The sequence below is a fragment of the Canis lupus genome, chromosome 27 (assembly GCF_003254725.2).
Source record: "Canis lupus dingo isolate Sandy chromosome 27, ASM325472v2, whole genome shotgun sequence".
Classification (NCBI taxonomy): Eukaryota; Metazoa; Chordata; class Mammalia; order Carnivora; family Canidae; genus Canis; species Canis lupus.
The window spans coordinates 12,681,065-12,699,848 of record NC_064269.1 but is presented as its reverse complement, the minus strand read 5'-3'; the positions used below and the strand labels follow the sequence as shown (position 1 = coordinate 12,699,848).

Sequence of the window (18,784 nt, the reverse complement as noted above, 5' to 3'; positions counted from 1 at the left end):
CACTTTGTTCAGACTCCCTGGATACTGGGCCTGTGGCAGGGTAGTTGTCCTTCTTGCTTCTTGTTACTTCCATAGTATTCTCCTTTCTTGCTCAAAGAGCCCTGCTTAGAATTTCATATCATCTGCTTCTCTCATTCATTTTCCCTTTTTGAAGTTTTCTACTAATCCCTTGCATCCTTTCTACTCATTCCTTGAGGAGGAGTTAAGAGCCCAGATGACTGTCACTATCTCCAGAACTACTTCTATCATACTTTTTGTTGATTTCAGTTCACATGCAGATGATCCTTACATTACACTGTCCGCTCAGTTCCTTGAAACACTCTGCTCATTTATGTTGTCCTTCCTATGGTTCTACTCTAACCTTAATATTGCTGTTTTTATAATATCAAAGACTCTGGTCTCTGACCACCACCTATCTTTCCTCTCAATTTATTTGTTTTAGTGTTTTGACTCCTAAAATTTTTTGACCCACCATAAATCATTGATTTTAATCACTTTTTCTGGTTTTCTCTCAATTTCATGATATCTAGCTTAAATCCCAGAGCCACATGTTATAGTTACTCCTGTGTATAGAACCCCCACCCCTCCAGTTCTCTTGGCTTCTCTTACTTCATTATACTCACTTGGATATATCATGGATTAATTCCAACTGTCCACTTATGTCTATGCCTGCACTCTCAAAACTAAAGGTGGCTAGAGAAAAATACCCAACACTAAGACTGGTTACACCACCTTGAATTCATGACCACTCACTTCAAACAGGACTGCAGTGCTGCTGGGCCATTCATTAGGTTTTCCAAATACCTTTATATTCTTCTCTTCTTGACCACTATTTTGCACTTCTCCTTCCTTAAATTTCCAACATATCTTTCCTATCTTCCTTCTTTAGTCAATAACATGATTCTGTTTTTCTAAGAAAATTAAAGAAATCAGAAGCAGCCACTATGTACCTTGCCATCCCTCCCAATCACCTGAATAAGCTCTATGTTCCTATCTAAGAGCCACTGTCCACATAGGAGCCAGATTTCAACACCTCCTGCTAATTCAAGAGTATTTCCTCAACCATTCTGTCTTGTCTTTTCTGCATTGCCATTTTCCTTTTTCTCTATTTGATTTTTTTTTTTGCATCACTATACAAGTATTCAGCAATAGTGCCCATCTTTAAGAGGAAACAAAGAAAAAAAGGAAAATCTCCTTGTAGCTATTGTGTTGTTCTATGAGTTTCTTTAAAGCAAAATGCAATCGATAATTTGTTCATCTTCACCATCTCTAATTCCACTCTCAAATTCTGTCTTGAATTTGCTTCAATCAAGTTTTCATCTCAACACTATCAAAAAGCTCTTGTCAGGTCACCAATGACCTTCACATTTTTATTCCAGGAGTTATTCTGTATTTAATCTTTTAGCAGCATCAATACAGTTGATCACTTTCTACTCCTTTGCTTTCTGGACATCAGTTTCTGGTGATTTTCCTCCTCCCTCACAAGCTGCTGTCCTCAGTCTCTTTTGCTGGTTCCTGATCATCTTTCCAACTTTTGAGTTTAAAATACCCGAGACTCAGTACTTCAGTAACTATATCTCTCTTAGTCCCTAAGTAATCTTATTCAGTTTCAAGGATTTAACTGCTGAAAGCTCTCAAGCATATGTCTCCCATTTATTCAACTGCCTCACTACTCACCAGTATCTCCACTTAGATATCTAAAATAAACCTTCCCTCCACCCCGCTGTATCTGCTTTTCTTACATTTTTACCCATCTTGACAAAACATTTCCAATCTTCCTTGAAGTCATCTTTGACTTTTCTTCTCTTACATACAACATTCATTTCATCAGGAAATCTTATTGGTTTTATCACTAAAATATATCTAAAAACCTCCAGACCTGCTGCCACCATCATGGTTCAGTGATCCTGCTTTCTCTCCAGGATTATTGTACTAGACATCTAACTGTGTTCTCTGCTTTGTGCTTAGCTAGCACGCTACAATTTGTTGAATGTAGAATGATCACAGTGATCATTTTCACTTATGTCAGCTCTTATCTGTGCAAAAACTTCCACTGACTTTCCACCTTACTCAGAATGGGATTAGGGTATATTCATATTTGTATCTTGTCTGATCTGTGTCAACCGTGCCTATTACCATTAACTCACAAAACATAAATCTATTTCTGTGAGATTCTTATTTTTTTAAGATTTTATTTATCTATTCATGAGAGACACACAGAGAGAGGCAGAAAGATAGGCAGAGGGAGAAGCAGGCTCCCCATGGGAGCATGATGTGTAGTAGTAGCATTAGTACAGGTTGCTTTTGCTATTTTGATATCATGATCTCTTAGCTTAGTCTAATTTTTCCTAAACTTATTTTCCTTCTTCTCAATTTCCTTATATTTTTCTTTATCATGATTTATGTATCTTTTAAACTACCTTAAAACCTTTTTAGAATGAGGCAGCTTATAACTTATAAGTAAATATTTTCATTTTATTCTCCATAAAAACCTGACCCAGCACTTTGACTCAATATTTATTTTCTCAGCTAAACTAGCAAAAAAAGTTATCTAAATAAGTGTTGCTGTGTTAAAACGTCTCAAAAACTCAGATCATAAATGACTTAAAAGCATGCATTGACCTTTAAGAACTATAAAACACATGTATCACATTTCTAACATATGCATTATGATGAAAATATGAGGTAAAAATAATTCTTTAAATATAAAGTCATAAAGATTGTATTCTAAAATGTAATAGCTGATAAAATCTAAAGAAATGTTAAAAATGAAGACAAATTGATACAATTGAAAAGTGCTTATATATTTAGTATGATAATTTTCATGGCAATTGGAGTATAGGCACATATGATTCTAAGATTACAAGGAAATTGTAATCCAAGGAGAAACTTAAAATATAAGGCAAACCAATTTAATAGAGAAAGATTGGAAATAGAAAAAAATGGTGCCACCATATATGAAATATATAGCCATCATAATTCTTATATATATTCTTCCAAATACCTCAAGTAATGTAGTAACATTATATATTCTGAGGTTTTGGAGAGCGCTTTGGTTTTTATAAATGAAAAGACATTCTTTCTTTTCATGTAGTCATTATAAGTGGCTGCCTAAACCTCCAAACATATAAATATACTGTTATGGGTACCTGATACCCAACATGGATTTGATATAGAGAATAAATTCCTACACAGATAAAATTTATTTAGCTTCTGGGGTTTGTTTTGTTTTGTTTTGTTTTCACCGAATATATTTTTCTGCTAATAACACAGAGTTGGTCTTTTAGAAGACTGCTTATTTTCTGGGAACACTGATTATTTTGTGAGTTTGTTAATTACTTCGCCTTTTGTAGGGGTGATTTTGATTGTTGAACACATCTTTTTTTGCCATATACTAGTTTTTGTGTTTTTCATAGGATTGAAAAACTGTCCTTAGTAAACAAAATTTAAATGATCTCTAATATATTTGAACTAAGGTATATTTAAAAATCATTACAAAAAAGATACTATCTCATATATATTATCACTTTTGTAGAACTTTGGGTTCAGGTAAAGAAATAAGACAATAATTTAACTTAGAATTTTATTATTCTTATTTTGCCTAATTTTCAAATGAATATAATTTAATCACTAAGGTGAGAATTCTATTGTCTTGTTATTCTCTAATTCTTTAAGTAGTATTTTCTATGCCAACCATTAATTATATTCAGAAAAAAATTTTAAATCCGTATATTATGATCAAATAAAAGAAATATAAAAGAAAATAAAAATTACATTATTCTTGGAAGAAAATAAAATGCAAATGAGGATGCTTTTTATTATAGAGTGATTATTTGAAATTATTTACTGTTTTAAAATCTCTTTACTGTTCTTCCTGGAAGAAGATTTATTTACTAAAATTGAAGATTAAGAAAATGAGTTATAAATTATAATTGATAACATAAGTAATAAATGCCAAGAGTTACAACATTGATTATTAAAAGAAGAATAAAACATATACATGACAGACAATATTAAATGCAGAATTATAAGTATTTCCTAAGGCATAACTGATTGTAAGCATTTTTCTATAATTAAGTAGAATTTCTGCTAATGTCTAGTATTGCAGATTATATATATTTTTATAACACAAGACATATGAGATAAAGTATCTAGACAAAAGATGGAAAAATCACAGTGAGGATATAATGAGAGACAGGCTCTGCTTTTGGCAAGGAAAGAAATGGTTATTCTCTCCTCACTTTATTTGAACAAACTTCCTGTCCTTATAATTAACCTATTGAAATATATGCAATAGCACTTACAACAGCACATAGCAGTTACTCAATTGTTTTATTTAATCAATAGTAGCTACTAATGAATTGTACAACCTAACACATGAATAACATGCTTTACACAGAATAATGTCTTCACATTATATTATTATTAATTACCATGTTATACTTAAATAACTTATTTTTTAGTTTCTAGATGTACTGAGGTGTATATATACAATTCAGAGAGTGTCAAATAATGGAATACTTTTGTGTAAATTTGATAAATTACCATTTATCATTTATCACCATTTATATGTGTTAATTTACAAAACACTTGGTCTCTATTGTTTATTGTATTTTCTATACAGATATGCTGTATAGGCAGTGAACATTATGTCTCTTATTGCTTTCCTTGACCATTTTTTTATTAAACACATGCAACATTGCAAGTTTTAAAACTAAAGATTAGGCATTATTTCATGTAGCAAATGTTTCTGTTGTGGCTATTTTCCCAAGTTAACATTTGAAAAACTATGTTTGAAATATAGCCTAGCAAAATGTGCTTTTGATTAATATTGTTAACATCAGTGAGAATTTTCCAGGCATAAAAGGGGGTTCCAGTCCAAGGCAACAAATGTTGACTTTGAGAACATATAAAATGGCATCCCCTTCAGTGCATTTTGGGATGTGACACTCGAAAAGATGGTAGGGTAGAAATAGTTGGAGTAGAGGTTGTATTCAGACTGTGAAAAAGGGGCAGATTGAATATATAGGTTTTTTTTTTTTTTCATGGTATTTTCTTTCTGATGTTTAAATAAGAAGTGATGAAGTCCTTAATTACTAAGGCAGAAGCAGCAGAGAGAGTAGGTAGAGAGATTCTAGAGATGTACTGGAGATAGAATCAATTGTTCTTGGTGACCAAGTTGATATATTGCAAATGAAGGTAAAAGTGTCTTGCAAATGACTCTATGTTTTCTATTATGAGTAATAAGTGCATGTCAGCATCATTGAGCAAAGTAATTAAGTAATTTAGAAAGATAGGAACATTTCATAATAATAATGACAACGATGGAACAGAGAGAATATAGGGAGAAAGAAGTGGTTCTGTGACAAACTCTGAAGAGCTCTCACATGGAAAAACCAGGTCAGGACATACTCTCTCAAGACAAATCATTAGTCTCAAACTTATTACTAGATTTTATAAATTTGTCTCAATATTTAGAAAATTGAGTTATTTCAAACATATTAGTATATCATCTCAATCAATGTATAAAGACTCTTTGTATAAAGTACACCGTCAAGAGGCATAAAGATGCAAGGTACAAGTCTTAAGGGAAGAATGACAGTAATAACTCCAAAAATTTTATAGTGAAATGACTAGAAGAAACTGGCACTACTGGTAGGAATACAGACAGATGTTGCAAGAATTTCAGTTTCCACTCACTGTGTGGGAATTTGGCTTGTTCAATATAAACAAAACGGTTTCTTAAAAAATTTCCCAGAATTCCTGGTGGTTAGCAAGGAGTAACTACTCTGCTGATTTTTAAAATAAACTCCTTGCGGAAGTGATGAAAGCCAATGTTCTTTTTTTTCCATTTTCTTGAACTTAGAGAATTTTGAAAAGAACGTACAACATCAGAGTTTAGCATGTGAAAATAAAACTGAGAATGAGCTTTCTGGAAAGAGAATTCTGAAAAATGTATAAACAAAGTGAAAATTCCATGCAGATACCATCCAATGCGATTGGATTGTTTTATACCTTCTAGATGAGAAGCTAAACAAGAACAAACTTAGAAATCTTTTACAGTTAATCAGTGATAAGTTCCAGGCAGTAACTCCTTATACACTTCAGACTGTTGATAAAACAGCTGAGAAGATATCTCTCCTGTGGAAGCGTAAAAAGAAGATTCGGCTTGTTGCAATCCTTATAAAAGTTGTAGAGAGTCAGTGAATTTGGACAGTTTTTTATAAGAGGTTGATATGCATTTGGAAAATACAGACACCAATTAATCCTTGCTGGTAGACAAATGACACTGAATCCTGCCTTGAAGCCCCAAGGCCTGACAAACAAATGAGTTCAGGTTCGTATTAGGAAGGAAAATCTTAAATACCAAAATACTACCTCAAACAGGTGAGTCACTCATTTGCCATAGCCCCAAAGCAATGACTCAAGAAAAATCACATGAGACTTTGGTCACAGTTTTACCCCGGGAAATCTTCCAAGGTGGTTGTGTCTCTGACTCACCATGTGAAACCAGTGGAGATCTAGAATCCTTGACTGTTTTTGCTGTGGAGCTGTTTAGAGATCCATAGTAATTTCCACCTTTCAGTGCATTACATTAGGGAGGTTGAATCACTGAATTCTCTAGCTATCGTAGGAGATACTCATGAAGCATCCATGGAATAGAGAAAACATCACTGGAGTTAGAACCATGTTCCAGTTTAATACCCAATTTTTACTTTGTCTAGGTGGCCAAATCTGAGCCTTAGGCCTCTCATCTGTAGATGAGGATAATGATGCATACTTCAACTGTGTATCATGTGAATTAAGCAAAATAACATATTACAAACTTCTCCGAACTGAGCTGGCACATAATAAATTATAAAAGTTAAAAATCCATTAAATGGATATTTATTAATGATATATCATGGGCAGACTGTCCAGAAAATTTAGGAATACATGAAATAATTTTAATTAATTTTAAATGAATCTTTTTATTCTCATATCATCATTATTTGTATATTTAAATTTTGGAGTTTTCTTCATTGTTAGATGAAGATTTTATTTAAAAAGAAAAGCAGACCTAAAAGTTAAATAGGAATTAATCTTCATCTAGCCTTTAATAAAACCAGACAGGTAGAATGAAAATTACCCCAAGGAAGGCCAGCCACTTGAGTGACTGCCACTAATTAGGGTCCCAAAAGGAGTTACATGAAACTGGACACAGCTCCTACTTTGGGGCTCATAACACCAATTGACAGACATCTTTTTGAAGGGCTTGCTATTCTAAGCAAATTTAAAAGACTGTACCTATCCTTTCCTATGACTGGGTAATGATTTGTTCCACAAAAATTGATACTAGAGATAGGAGTGCATTTGTCATATTTCCTACAATTTTAAGGATGCCTGTACAAAGTGACCCTCTGTACATGAATAGTCATGACATCCTGCCACATGATAGAGGTAAGCCTTTGGGATTTCATTGTCTCACATAAAAACAAAAACTGTGCTCCACCTTGACCTTGGACATGAATATTAAAATTAGCAGGTCATTTGCCCAAATTTATGCAAAAGAAGAACTGAGAAGAACTCAGTGGGCTTTATGGGAAGACAGATCAGCCTGCTTCCCTTAGTTTGGATTTCTTTTACTAGATACCATTAAAAGTTTAAAGAAAATTGACTGTCATGACCAGTAGATATTACTCTTACTCTTTATTGTCAATAAGCCAACATACTAGCTGGTCTTCCAAAAGCATGAAGAGGCAAAGCTTTAGAACAAGTGAGTGTGTCTGTGAGGGATGTGCAGAGAACAGTCTTCCTTCCTCTATAAGTAAACCCAATAGGCCATGTATCTGTAGCTCCTGAAAATGTCCAGGAAGTCTTAGCCACAGATATGCTCAAGGGGTTCCTCAAGCCCAGCACTAAAGAGGAACCATTAGCCTTGGAAAGAGGCACACACAAATTCTTAAACTTTCTGGCTCTACTTGCTGTCCTTTTATCTCAAAAACTGAGGAAAAGGAGAGTTAGGCCAGAGGAGCAGATAATTTAATATTTGTTTTGATGAATATGACAAAACAGAATAGGCATTTAAAGTCCCCAGTCTCAAGGCACCTGGGTGGCTCAGTTGGTTAAACATCCAACTCTTGATTTTTGACTCACCCCAACATCTGGCTCTGTTCTCAGTAGGAAGTCTGCTTGAGATTCTCTCCTCTCTGTCTCCTTCTACCCTGCTCCTGCTCAAGCTCTCTCTTTCTCTCAAATAAATAAATCTTAAAAAAAAAAAAGTCCTCAGTCTAACTTTTATCAAGACTGAGAAAAACTGATTCTCGTGGTAGTTTAATACATTCCACAAAGCCAGGGCTATCTATGGTAAGAATGTTCTAGCAGCTATTTCTAAAGCCAAATGTAATGATCTAACAAGCTGACTCTGGTTGTTTGTGAATTAACAACAAATAAAGAATTTGAATGTTATTTGTTAAAGATTTTATACAAGTTGAAAAAAATAAACCCATGAAATCCATTATGTGTACATGTTGTGCATTTAGTAGAATGGAACCCAAATACTGAGGTCTGGGTCTCTCTCTTCTGCCTCATCCTAGGCTCAGTTTATTCTCATTAAAAATTCATGAGGGGCACTAGAGTGGTTCAGTTGGTAAGTGACAAACTCTTGATTTTGTCTCAGGTCATGATCTCAGGGTTCTGAGATCAACCCCACATCTGGCTCCACACTCAGTGCAGAGTCTGCTTGACATTCTCCCTCTGCCTCTATCCCAAAATAAATAGATTAATTAATTAATTAACTAATTCATGGAATAAACATTGTTTTAATGAACAAATTATATTTCATATTTCAAATTTACAATTAACAGATGACTTTTACTATGCATTTTTAGCAGTTTTTTTTTCATTTAATTAGCACAGATACCTTGCTGTGTACTACACTTATTATTTTGCAGATAAGGAAATGGAGGCTCTGAGGGCTTAAGTACCTTATGAGGGCAATTATATTCAAATATATTCAAATAAAGCAATCTGGGCAAATATATTCAAGTAGAATTCTTTCTAATGCAGAATCTCGTTCTCTGGTGAAAATATAACCTTGCATTTCTAAAGAAGTAGATAAGCTAATTTAAAAGAGCCTCATAGTTATAATCTCAGCTTACCCAAAAGTTATATCAAAATTAAGTTATTTAAGCATACCCTTGTTGGTCAATAGGCAGTTAGAAGTTACTCTTACATTTCCCAGCAATGAATTGGTCATCACTACATTGGAAATTAATGTTTCTTTTTCAAAGAGGAAATGTATACTGGCAATCTAGCATTCTGACCTGGAAAGGCCCAAAGTCAACAGTAAGGAAAGAACACAACTGCCAGGGTAAGCTGCCAGCAAACCATATACCTCTGCCAAAAAGAAAAAAAGAATCTTATTTTGCTTGGCATATGGGTTTAAAATTGCCAAACAAGTAGGAACAGCAAGATTAGTGGGTTGCATGACTTTGAAAAAAACCATCAAAGCCACTATCACTTACATGATCAAACATTTAATGTGTCTTTATAAACTAATATCAACTTTGATTATTATTAAATGAGGGGAAATATGACAAATATGTTTGCAAATTTTATGGCTCAATGCTTGATATTCTTAAATACATTATGGTTTGCTTAGAATCATAGACTCATGACCATAGTAGGAACCTTAGGACTTATAACGCTGAACCCTATCATTTTCCAGAGGGAAAATCCACATCCTTGACAAGTGAAATAGCCAAAGATCACACCAGCCTCAGAGCCACATTTTTGAGTCCAAAGAAGTTATACAACTACTGTTGACAGAACTGGAAGTAGGCTTTAGGCTGTCTTTCTCCTTCTCCATATATAGTTTAATATTTTCCTATCTCAAAGAGACATAAAAAAGATAAAATTATCAAAAGCAAAATAAAGTAAGCTGATTTATAAAGACACCGTAAAAATAGATATCTAAAGAAAAAATAATGAAAACATAAAAAAAGTCTGCTTCATTTTACTTTCTGACTTCTCTCTCTCTTTTTTTCCTAGAAACTCTTAAAACCAACTGGGGTAAATATCCATTACTTCATTTTGTCAAAGGCAGGTAGTTAATGCTTATAATAATTGATTTAAAATTGCAACATGTCTTGATATTTTCCCCCAGAGACCTATCTGAAGCAAACCCAGCTAGCTATCTTTCTAAAAAGCTACCTCCTCTAATTTTAATAAGCACTAGATAGTTTATAAAAATAATTTTGGTATACAGCCTAAAGGAAATTTTGACATTAACCTCACCGAATTGTAGGCATTTAATTGCAAATTTTATGCCAGTTACCAGCTATGTGAAACTTTCCTGCTTTATAAGATTTTCAGTTTATACTGCTGCTCTATTTCAGATTCTCATTATTGATAGTGTTTAGACAGAATGAAGAATAGGGTGGGAGCCTAGGGGTGGTGGAGTAAAGGAATCATGAAGAGGAAGAGAAAAAGATAGGGTGGAAATTCAGAAATGAATCAAACAAAACCAAATTTTTCATAAAATCCTAGTATTCAAGACAAATTTTAAAATAATTTGCTTTTGCCTCAGTGGCTTCACATAGCTCAGGTGTGTTCAGTCCTGCAAGAAAATTGGATTGCTTAAATATTGTTTTAATTGTAAGAAAATTCATCTATACTTTGTTACAGTTCCATATCTCAAAGTGGGAAACAGCTCTTCAGCTCCTTTAAGTTTGTTTACACTCATTTCTGCCACACAATTTAAGAAAATAAGCATCGTTTTTCCACCTAATACAACCATCCAGTGGAGAAACAAATACAATTAAATAGTTTGCTGAAGGGTATACAATTGGTAAAAGAGAATTCCCAATTGGTTAGGCTAACCAAAAACAAAACCTTTCACTACTACTTAACCAGACTAAATCTTTATGATTGATCAAATTTGTAAAATGACAAACTCCTAGATCTTCCTATACAAATAAATAAGGTTGGAAATGCTGATTTTACATAGACTCAGCCATAGTGGTTTATTAAATTTCTTAACTTATTCTTCATGTAATTTTCACTGCTGTTGAAATTCCAGATCTTAGAGTAAATATAACCATATGTATTTGTGTATTCCACACCCCCACACCCCCCCACACAAAAAAAGTAGCTTTCAGGCTTACAGTGTCTAATGATGCACCTATCCTGGGTCTCTTTCAATGATTACTCAGATAAATGGCTCCATTACCGTGACTAGTTTACAGAAATAAATAGTCCTGAAGTCTTCAGTAGCTAAATAGATCATTTGCTTTTCTTATCTTGATTAGCCTCAAGCAGTTGGAAAAATATGTAAAAGTTGAGGAAGGCAAGTTAGGTTAACAATTACCCGACACATACTTTTCCCATTACCACAAAACACATTTTCCAAAATTATAGACAAAGTATTATTCTTATGACATATTTCTTGACATAAAGCTTATCATAGTCAACAAATTTAAGAGATAATTTTAGGGGACTCAGTGTACATTTGCACTTTTTAGTTGAAATGTATTCTCAGTTTTCAGTTTTTCTCCGACTCCTATTTTACTTCTTGATCCCCATAGTTCTTTCACTAGGGAAAGTACTAACCCTTCTGAGACAAGAATGAACATTGATATTTTCTTAAGTCCCCTTGCCTCCCTGGCTACAATGATTGGTTAAGGCATGGGAAACAGTTCCAATCTAGTGCTATCACAGAAATCCACTAACTCAGCCACAGTAATTGGTCTAGAGAAGGGTGTGTGACCCAGACTCTGCAAATTAGAGTCTTTCCTTGAAACTTTTCTCAATAGAGTTTAGATAAAAAGATGTTGTCTTTTTTGCTCTTGAGAATATATGGCGGTGAGCCAATATATTGGATCTCTTGTCTATCTTGAGGAGAAGTCTGAGAATTTGAGACAACATGCAAAAGAAGAAGAGATGAAAGTCAGAGATATGGGGCACAGGGGTTCAAGTCTCCAGCTGTAGTTGTTCCAAAGCAATATGACATTGGCTCTTTAGTTGGGTTCCTGGTACTTGAAACCAAAGATCCCAACTACAGTGCCACAAAGAAGATAACACTTGAGCTCGACCACTGCCATAAAGTTCAATATGCCCAGTCTTGATCGGTAGAAGTACATTCTAGGAATATTTGTGCTCTAAAAGGACATGTGTGTGACTGGGGAATAATAAGTAGACATATGTGTTTCAAATGTAAAATTTATGCAGGGGACACCTGCTTTTTGTATTGTTTTGCTTTGTTTTCCACTCATTTACTTTTCAAAAAAAAATACAATGCAAGATATCTATAGCAAGAAATAAACAGCGTCAAATGCAGTATGGGTCACTACAATTTATAGGAGTTTTTGATTAGCCATGCGTTTTCTGAAGTGCTTTACATAAGGCAGCTGTTTTCAAACCATGATAAGCAGATCCCCCTACAAATTGTGTGGAGTGATGGTAGGCTTGGGGGAGTTCAGGTACCAGCATAACATGGAGGAGATAGAGGCCAGTAGTATATATTGTTCCAGACTGTACACATAAATAAGGTGAGAAATGCCAATATTACTAGACCCAGCCAGAGTGGTTTGTTACATTTCTTAGCTCATTCTTTATGTAATCATCACTGCTGCTGAAATTCCAGATCTTTGAATAAAGCATCCCTTTCTTCCTACTTCAGTAATGAACTTCTACATATGATTGCTTCTAAAGAAAGGTTATGTTGCTAAAAAATATAGAACCATTGATAGGCATCTTCTCAATTATCACAATAAAGCCATGAGACATATTATTATCCTCATTATCTAGTTGAAAGAACTAAGGCTTAAAAGGATGAAAGAACATGCTCAAGATTATCTAACCAATAAAAGGCAGAAGTAGGATTGAACTTTGCTTTCTTTGCTTAGGCCCAGAGGCCTTAGTCTTATCTGTCACATGCTACTATTCCCAGTATCCCCATTAGACTCCTACCAGGACAGTGACCTGCTTATTGATCATGTTTGCTTCTTCAGACCAAGCACAAACCTGCAGTCTGATAGGTAGTCAGACTACCTGTAATTAACTGAATTCAGCGAGAAACAAGCCAGAGCAGTAATGGAACACCACTCAAGTGGAAAAGAGAAGCTTTCTTAATATAAGGTTTGAGTTCCTGCTGAAGAATTCAGTTTGGGGCCTAAGGGAGGTAGCAATCAGTTCTAGATCTGCTGTTTTTGAGGTTGATTGGCGAAGCAGGGATTAACTAGGGTTGGGAGTCATCATGAGAGGAGGATGGAAATACCAAGGGTCCCACTACAGGTCACAGTGGTTTCCTTTGCTTTCTTCCTTAAACCTCCTTATTCTACACATTTGAAATCTCTCCCATCTTCTGCTCTTAATTGGAAAAGGTTCAGTGCTTATAGATAGAAGAATTATTTATAACATTATGTGTCAAGTACTGTATACTGTACTTGGTATTAGTCAACACAGCTGAAAATACAATTTGGAGATATATCTTGTCCTGAAGTTGTTCACAATCTAGAGATGTTAACAGTTGTGAACACAAAAAGTGGCATCACAAGAAGAAACTTCTCTGTCTTATAGCATCATCATCAGTAGCTATTTGGATTGGACCTTGGTGTCCAAATTTAAGTATCAGAAAAGGGATTTGTATAAGAACTGACTAGAATGAATGGTACTCTACTTATCATAAAACTTGCAAAGATGGTTAAACGCTATTTAACTTTTAATTGGAATTTCTCTTCTCAATATATAAGTCTCTTCAGCAGGAATCCTTCCTGAAGGAAATAATAAATCAGAGCAGTTTAGGTAAACAAACAAATAAACAAAAATCAAGAAAATCCAATGAAAAAGATATAGTATTCTAAACTGGCTTTATCTTTGTACTCATAGGGAAAAATGATTTACGAGATTGATGACTTGTTCATGTTTGACATGCAGTAAATATATGAGAGTAAAATATATGTTTATTGCATACCATGTAATTACTGACATTATACTTGATAGCAATATTATAATATACATTTTGTTAGATATAAAACCAATATATATTGAAAATGCTTCAAGAATATAGGGCTCCCACATTTAAAGTGACTTTAAATAGTAATTCAGTCAGGTCTCTAATTTGTGCTTGGAATGTGGAAGAGAATTGAAGATGAAGACCACAATTACATAAGCTTGAGCCATTAGAGAAATTAAATATAACACACATAAACATGAAGAGTTTATTTAAAATAAATCAAATATCCTGATGTTGAAGCCACAAATTATGAAATTGTGTTTGGTTTTCATACTAACACCAAAACTTCAAAATGGCATCCACAATTGACTAAACTTCTTTCTGCAGCCACAGTTTATATGAGCCAACCCACATATTCAGGCAAGTACATGAACGTGTACCCGTCACTGGTGTAATTTGTGGTCAAAGGACAGAGCAATGCAGAGGCCTTGGAGTCATTTTCAGACAAAAGTCTTCAGGACAGATCATTTAACTTAGGTCAAACATTGAAAACTAATGTTTTTCTGTATGATTGAGGTTTATTATTGGTCACCTTATCAGAATAAAATAACATGTGGGCTTTGGCATATTTTAAAAATATCTATGTAGAAAAATAAAACGAAAAAGTACTATGTGAATACCAACCCTTTGCAACAACTTAGGAGCTGTGCTTTCTTGTATGTCATTAATTTTCCTTCTGTGACCTTTTAAGTGTAGTGTCCTTATGCATTTCTAGGACTGGTCCTTTTCCAAAGCTGTCTACAGAAAGTGGCAGAAAGAAAGAGTATGGTCTTTGGAGCCCAGCCAATCTGAGATGGAATCCTGGCTCTGCCCTCTCCTGGCCACTGGCTTTGACCAAGTCATTCTACCTGAATCTGAGCTACCTTATCTATAAAGTTAGGGTAGTAAGACCTATCATTATAGGTTGTTGTGTTAATGCCATATTATATATAAAAGGCCAGCAGAGTGTCTGTCTCTTGGGTATAGAAAAATAAGTAGTAGCTTCCATAGTCACTATTAGGGTTGGCCTCGCTATTGATAGTTATTACGTAGCAGTGGCATTAATGTGCTATCAGCAGCTACTTGAGGACCATTTATATTGCCCTTGTTCTGTCTTCACTTTTCCTCACTGTTCTGCTTTTTTCTTTATCTGTGTCTAATAATACTTCTCTTACACTTTCTACGCAGCACTCATCACTGCTGACAGGGCGCTAGTGAGATACCGGCATGTCGATAGATACAATCATCTTCCACTTGGTGGGGAGCATGAATGTGCTTTTAATGACTAGAGATTCAAGAGAAATACCCTGACTCTACCTAATATCAGAGGAATATTCCAAAGGCTGTTTGGGACCAGCCCAAACAGTAGGACAGTGAGGACAATGAGGTTTTAAGGTTTCAAATTAACTTCTACAACTTGACACAAATCTGTTACATTTACGAGCTGTTGACTGTATTTTTTTAGTTCAGCATTCATTCCAGCAATGTTTTCGTTAAAGGTGGTGACTAATAGTAGTGGGGAATGGAAAGGAAGAGTGTGCCTTCTTGATCCCATTTCTTAGGTTTTTCTCAAGGATTCCAGTGTGGACAAGAACTGCATCCATAAACTTGACCCCAGGAGGAGCTCTTCTAGATGTAACTAGTAGCCCAAGAAGTAATGCAAGTCCACAGTACATTACATCATTTTTATTTTAACTCATAACATAGTATCTCAGGGCAACCTTTCCTCAGATAAAAACTTGAATAGATTATTTACTATTATCAACAACAATATATTCCTCAAATCATTGTGTATAAGCACCTTAAAAATATGAAATCACGCAACATCTATTTAGTATTCCCATGATGTTTTTTATCCCAGGTAACATTATTAGTATTTTTAGTACTTCTTTTTATCTTATTTTTTTATAGCTTACATATGTGGAGCTTTTTCATTTGTTTGTTTGCTTATTTATATATGTTTCTTGACTTAACATCTTCTGGTAGAAAATAAACATTTGTGATCTTATCATAAATGATTTATAGGAATGTGTTAAAAAAAAAAGTCACCTGCTCTCACACACGAAATGCATAATCAAATGTTTTTGTTTTCTTAAATCACAAGCACAGAGAATTTTTGTTGTTGTTGTTATTGTTGTTTAAAGGAACCATTTGCTGTGCAGGACTGCATACTCAGGCCTTCCCCAAAGCATGGTAAATGAGAAATAATGCCATTCTCAATGAAATAATAAGCACGCTTTTGGTTTACTTTGTAGGTGTCTCCACCCTATCACCAACTCTTCTTGGCTTACTGCTGCCTGCCCTTGGCATCGTTGTCTACTTGGCAATCTGAATGTGATGTGACAGCTGCTGTTCCCAACCCAGCCCAGAGGACACTTCATCCCTATGATGACTACAGTTCCTTCCAATTCCTGTGGCTCCGCCCGAAGCCAAATAAATTACACTATAACAAACTATCCAACTGATTTACAATACACGTTATGACTGAGGCATTCAGGAACCCTTTCATCCAAAAGAATAAACTTTTAAATGGATATAAAATAATTTTTAACTCGTTCCAATATGCCTTATAAACCACTTAACCTGATTCTGTGACAGTTGCATGATTTAATTCAATGGGACAAGTTACAGTGTTCAATTCAATACTATAGGCTGTAGAGTGAAAGTAAAATCACCATACACAGGTGCTTTAAATTTAATAACAAGTTGTGAAATATAATAGAGGTTGAAATGTTGATCGTATGTGGTAAATGTAAGAGTAATACAGTCTCTTGTACAATTCTCTGTTTCGGGTCCTGCTTATTTTTGAATGGCCCCTATCATTCATGACATTTTGAGTTGTCTTGACAAAAAAAAATAGAGTATAACTGAAACATTTTGACATCAATGCCATGATCAAATCATTTTACTGAATAAGTTAAAAGATTCTGAATATTAAAAACCAATTCTAGAACTTGTTATCAGTATTCTTATTTTGGAAGAAAGTAATTTTCTAAATGTTTTATTTTCAGAATCAGTAATACTTTTAAGATAGTGTTCTAATAAAGTTAACATACCATATGAAGATTTTTCTTTACTTTTATATTATATTCTGAAGTTATTTTATGCTTTTCTTCATCAATTTCAAACCTCAAAAATCACAGCTCTTATCTAGAGTATCATCCTATTGCTGTATTTATTCATATGTGGGATGATGAATTTTGAAAAAATAGAGTGCTTCCATTTTTTAATTGAGATGTGACAGTCTTTACACAGCTAGAAATAAATGACAGTTAAGTGAATATCAGCGTGATCTAATAATATTCTAGTATTTTTGTTTTTGTGCTTCATTTCTAGGTAAAACCTTTCGTTATTGAAGGTATCAAGAAATCACCTATGGGTTGGAAAAACTACAATATACCTTTTTTTTAAATTTAGTTTTAAGCTCATTTCCCACTTCAATGCAATACTGAAAACTGGCTAAAAATACCAAATCAATATATTGCAAATGGTACTTTGAAAGTATGCACACTGGAAGGCCAGGAGGAGACAAATAATATGTCTGTCCAATGGTGTCTCCCAAGCGTTGGTGCTTTAGGTTTTTATAAGTTGTGAAAAGGAAGATGCACATTTCTTCATTCTCCATGGTGTGCAAGGAAATGTGTTTGAGTGTGGATGTGAAAGAAATGGAGTAATAAAGGATTAGCTGGCTCATGAAATAGTGCAATGTCTGATGATTCAGGAGGTATAATCCTATTTTATTAGCACAACCTTGCTAGCTAATTAGAGATAGAGTTTATCTTTTTAGAAAGGATACCTTATAGGTTCATAAAAAAAATATTTACAGGAAGCAAAATAGATCTATTACTACTTTACCCCCTTTTCTTTAATTTGTATAATTTTTGTACTATATATCTATGTGTAAATGTTTAGAGCTTTCATTATGAAAATATCAATAAATATTTCATTAGTTTACATTCAACTCTTTGTTATAAAATGAAACTTTTTAAAAATAAGTGAAATGGATGATTTCCCAGTGGAAGTATGTCAACAGTCTTAAGATCATTACCAGATTTCATAAAATACTTAATTATTTGAAAAGGAAACAAAATCTCTTCATACTTTAGGGAAACGAATACTCTGTAAGCCTTCTGTACAAATGTTTGTGTTTTCATTGTTACACTTTGGGGTTTTCCTTTTGCAATGGTGACCCATGTTGGGCATTTTTATATGATCGACAACAACTAAATCTTTTGCCAAATGCATGCTCGCCTTTTCTTTTCTAATGTAGTGCAATAAAGAGCAAAACTGGCTAGATTTTGCATGAAATGGTTCTGAAAGGTAAGGAGAAAACAGACTTTGGAGGTTGGTTGTTTAATTTTAAATTTGTGACAGAGATAAGATAGATTAAGATCTCTCATACACTGATAACTCAAGCTTTTCATTTCCTCATACAACTGTACAAATTTGACTGGGACCATCAGTTTTCAACTGTTGTCAAACTAACTAATGTATCATCTGCTTAAGACGCAAGATTCTTGATTAAACTTTATATAGATATAGACATATCTGTTGTTTCTTTGTATTTCAGGAAAGGTGATAGTAGTTTTATTTGATACTGATAAATATTGAATTGATTTTTTTAGTTATTTTTTATCATTTTTCCAATGGAGTAGTATAGGACTGTGCGTTGTCCTTTTTATGAATGAAAACAAATTATAAAGAAATAAATGTCTTACTGTTACCCAAGAAATAACAACTGTCCTTTCAATTTACCTAAAGTTGAAAATTGATTTTTAGAAGGTTTTGTTTATCAGTTCAATAGCACGG

General features: G+C 34.0%; 1 protein-coding gene across 3 annotated transcripts in view; it reads left to right on the top strand.

Annotated features, from left to right (window-relative positions):
* CNTN1 (contactin 1) overlaps window positions 1-18,518 on the top strand; it is a 349,178-nt gene extending 330,660 nt beyond the window's left edge. For all 3 annotated transcript variants that reach the window (XM_025477273.3, XM_025477275.3, XM_025477274.3), the window contains one exon: window positions 16,231-18,518. In XM_025477273.3, coding sequence (XP_025333058.1) covers window positions 16,231-16,307 — 77 coding nt within the window. In that variant the 3' untranslated portion in view covers window positions 16,308-18,518. The remainder of the gene's footprint in view (window positions 1-16,230) is intronic.
* Window positions 18,519-18,784: the final 266 nt, after the last annotated feature.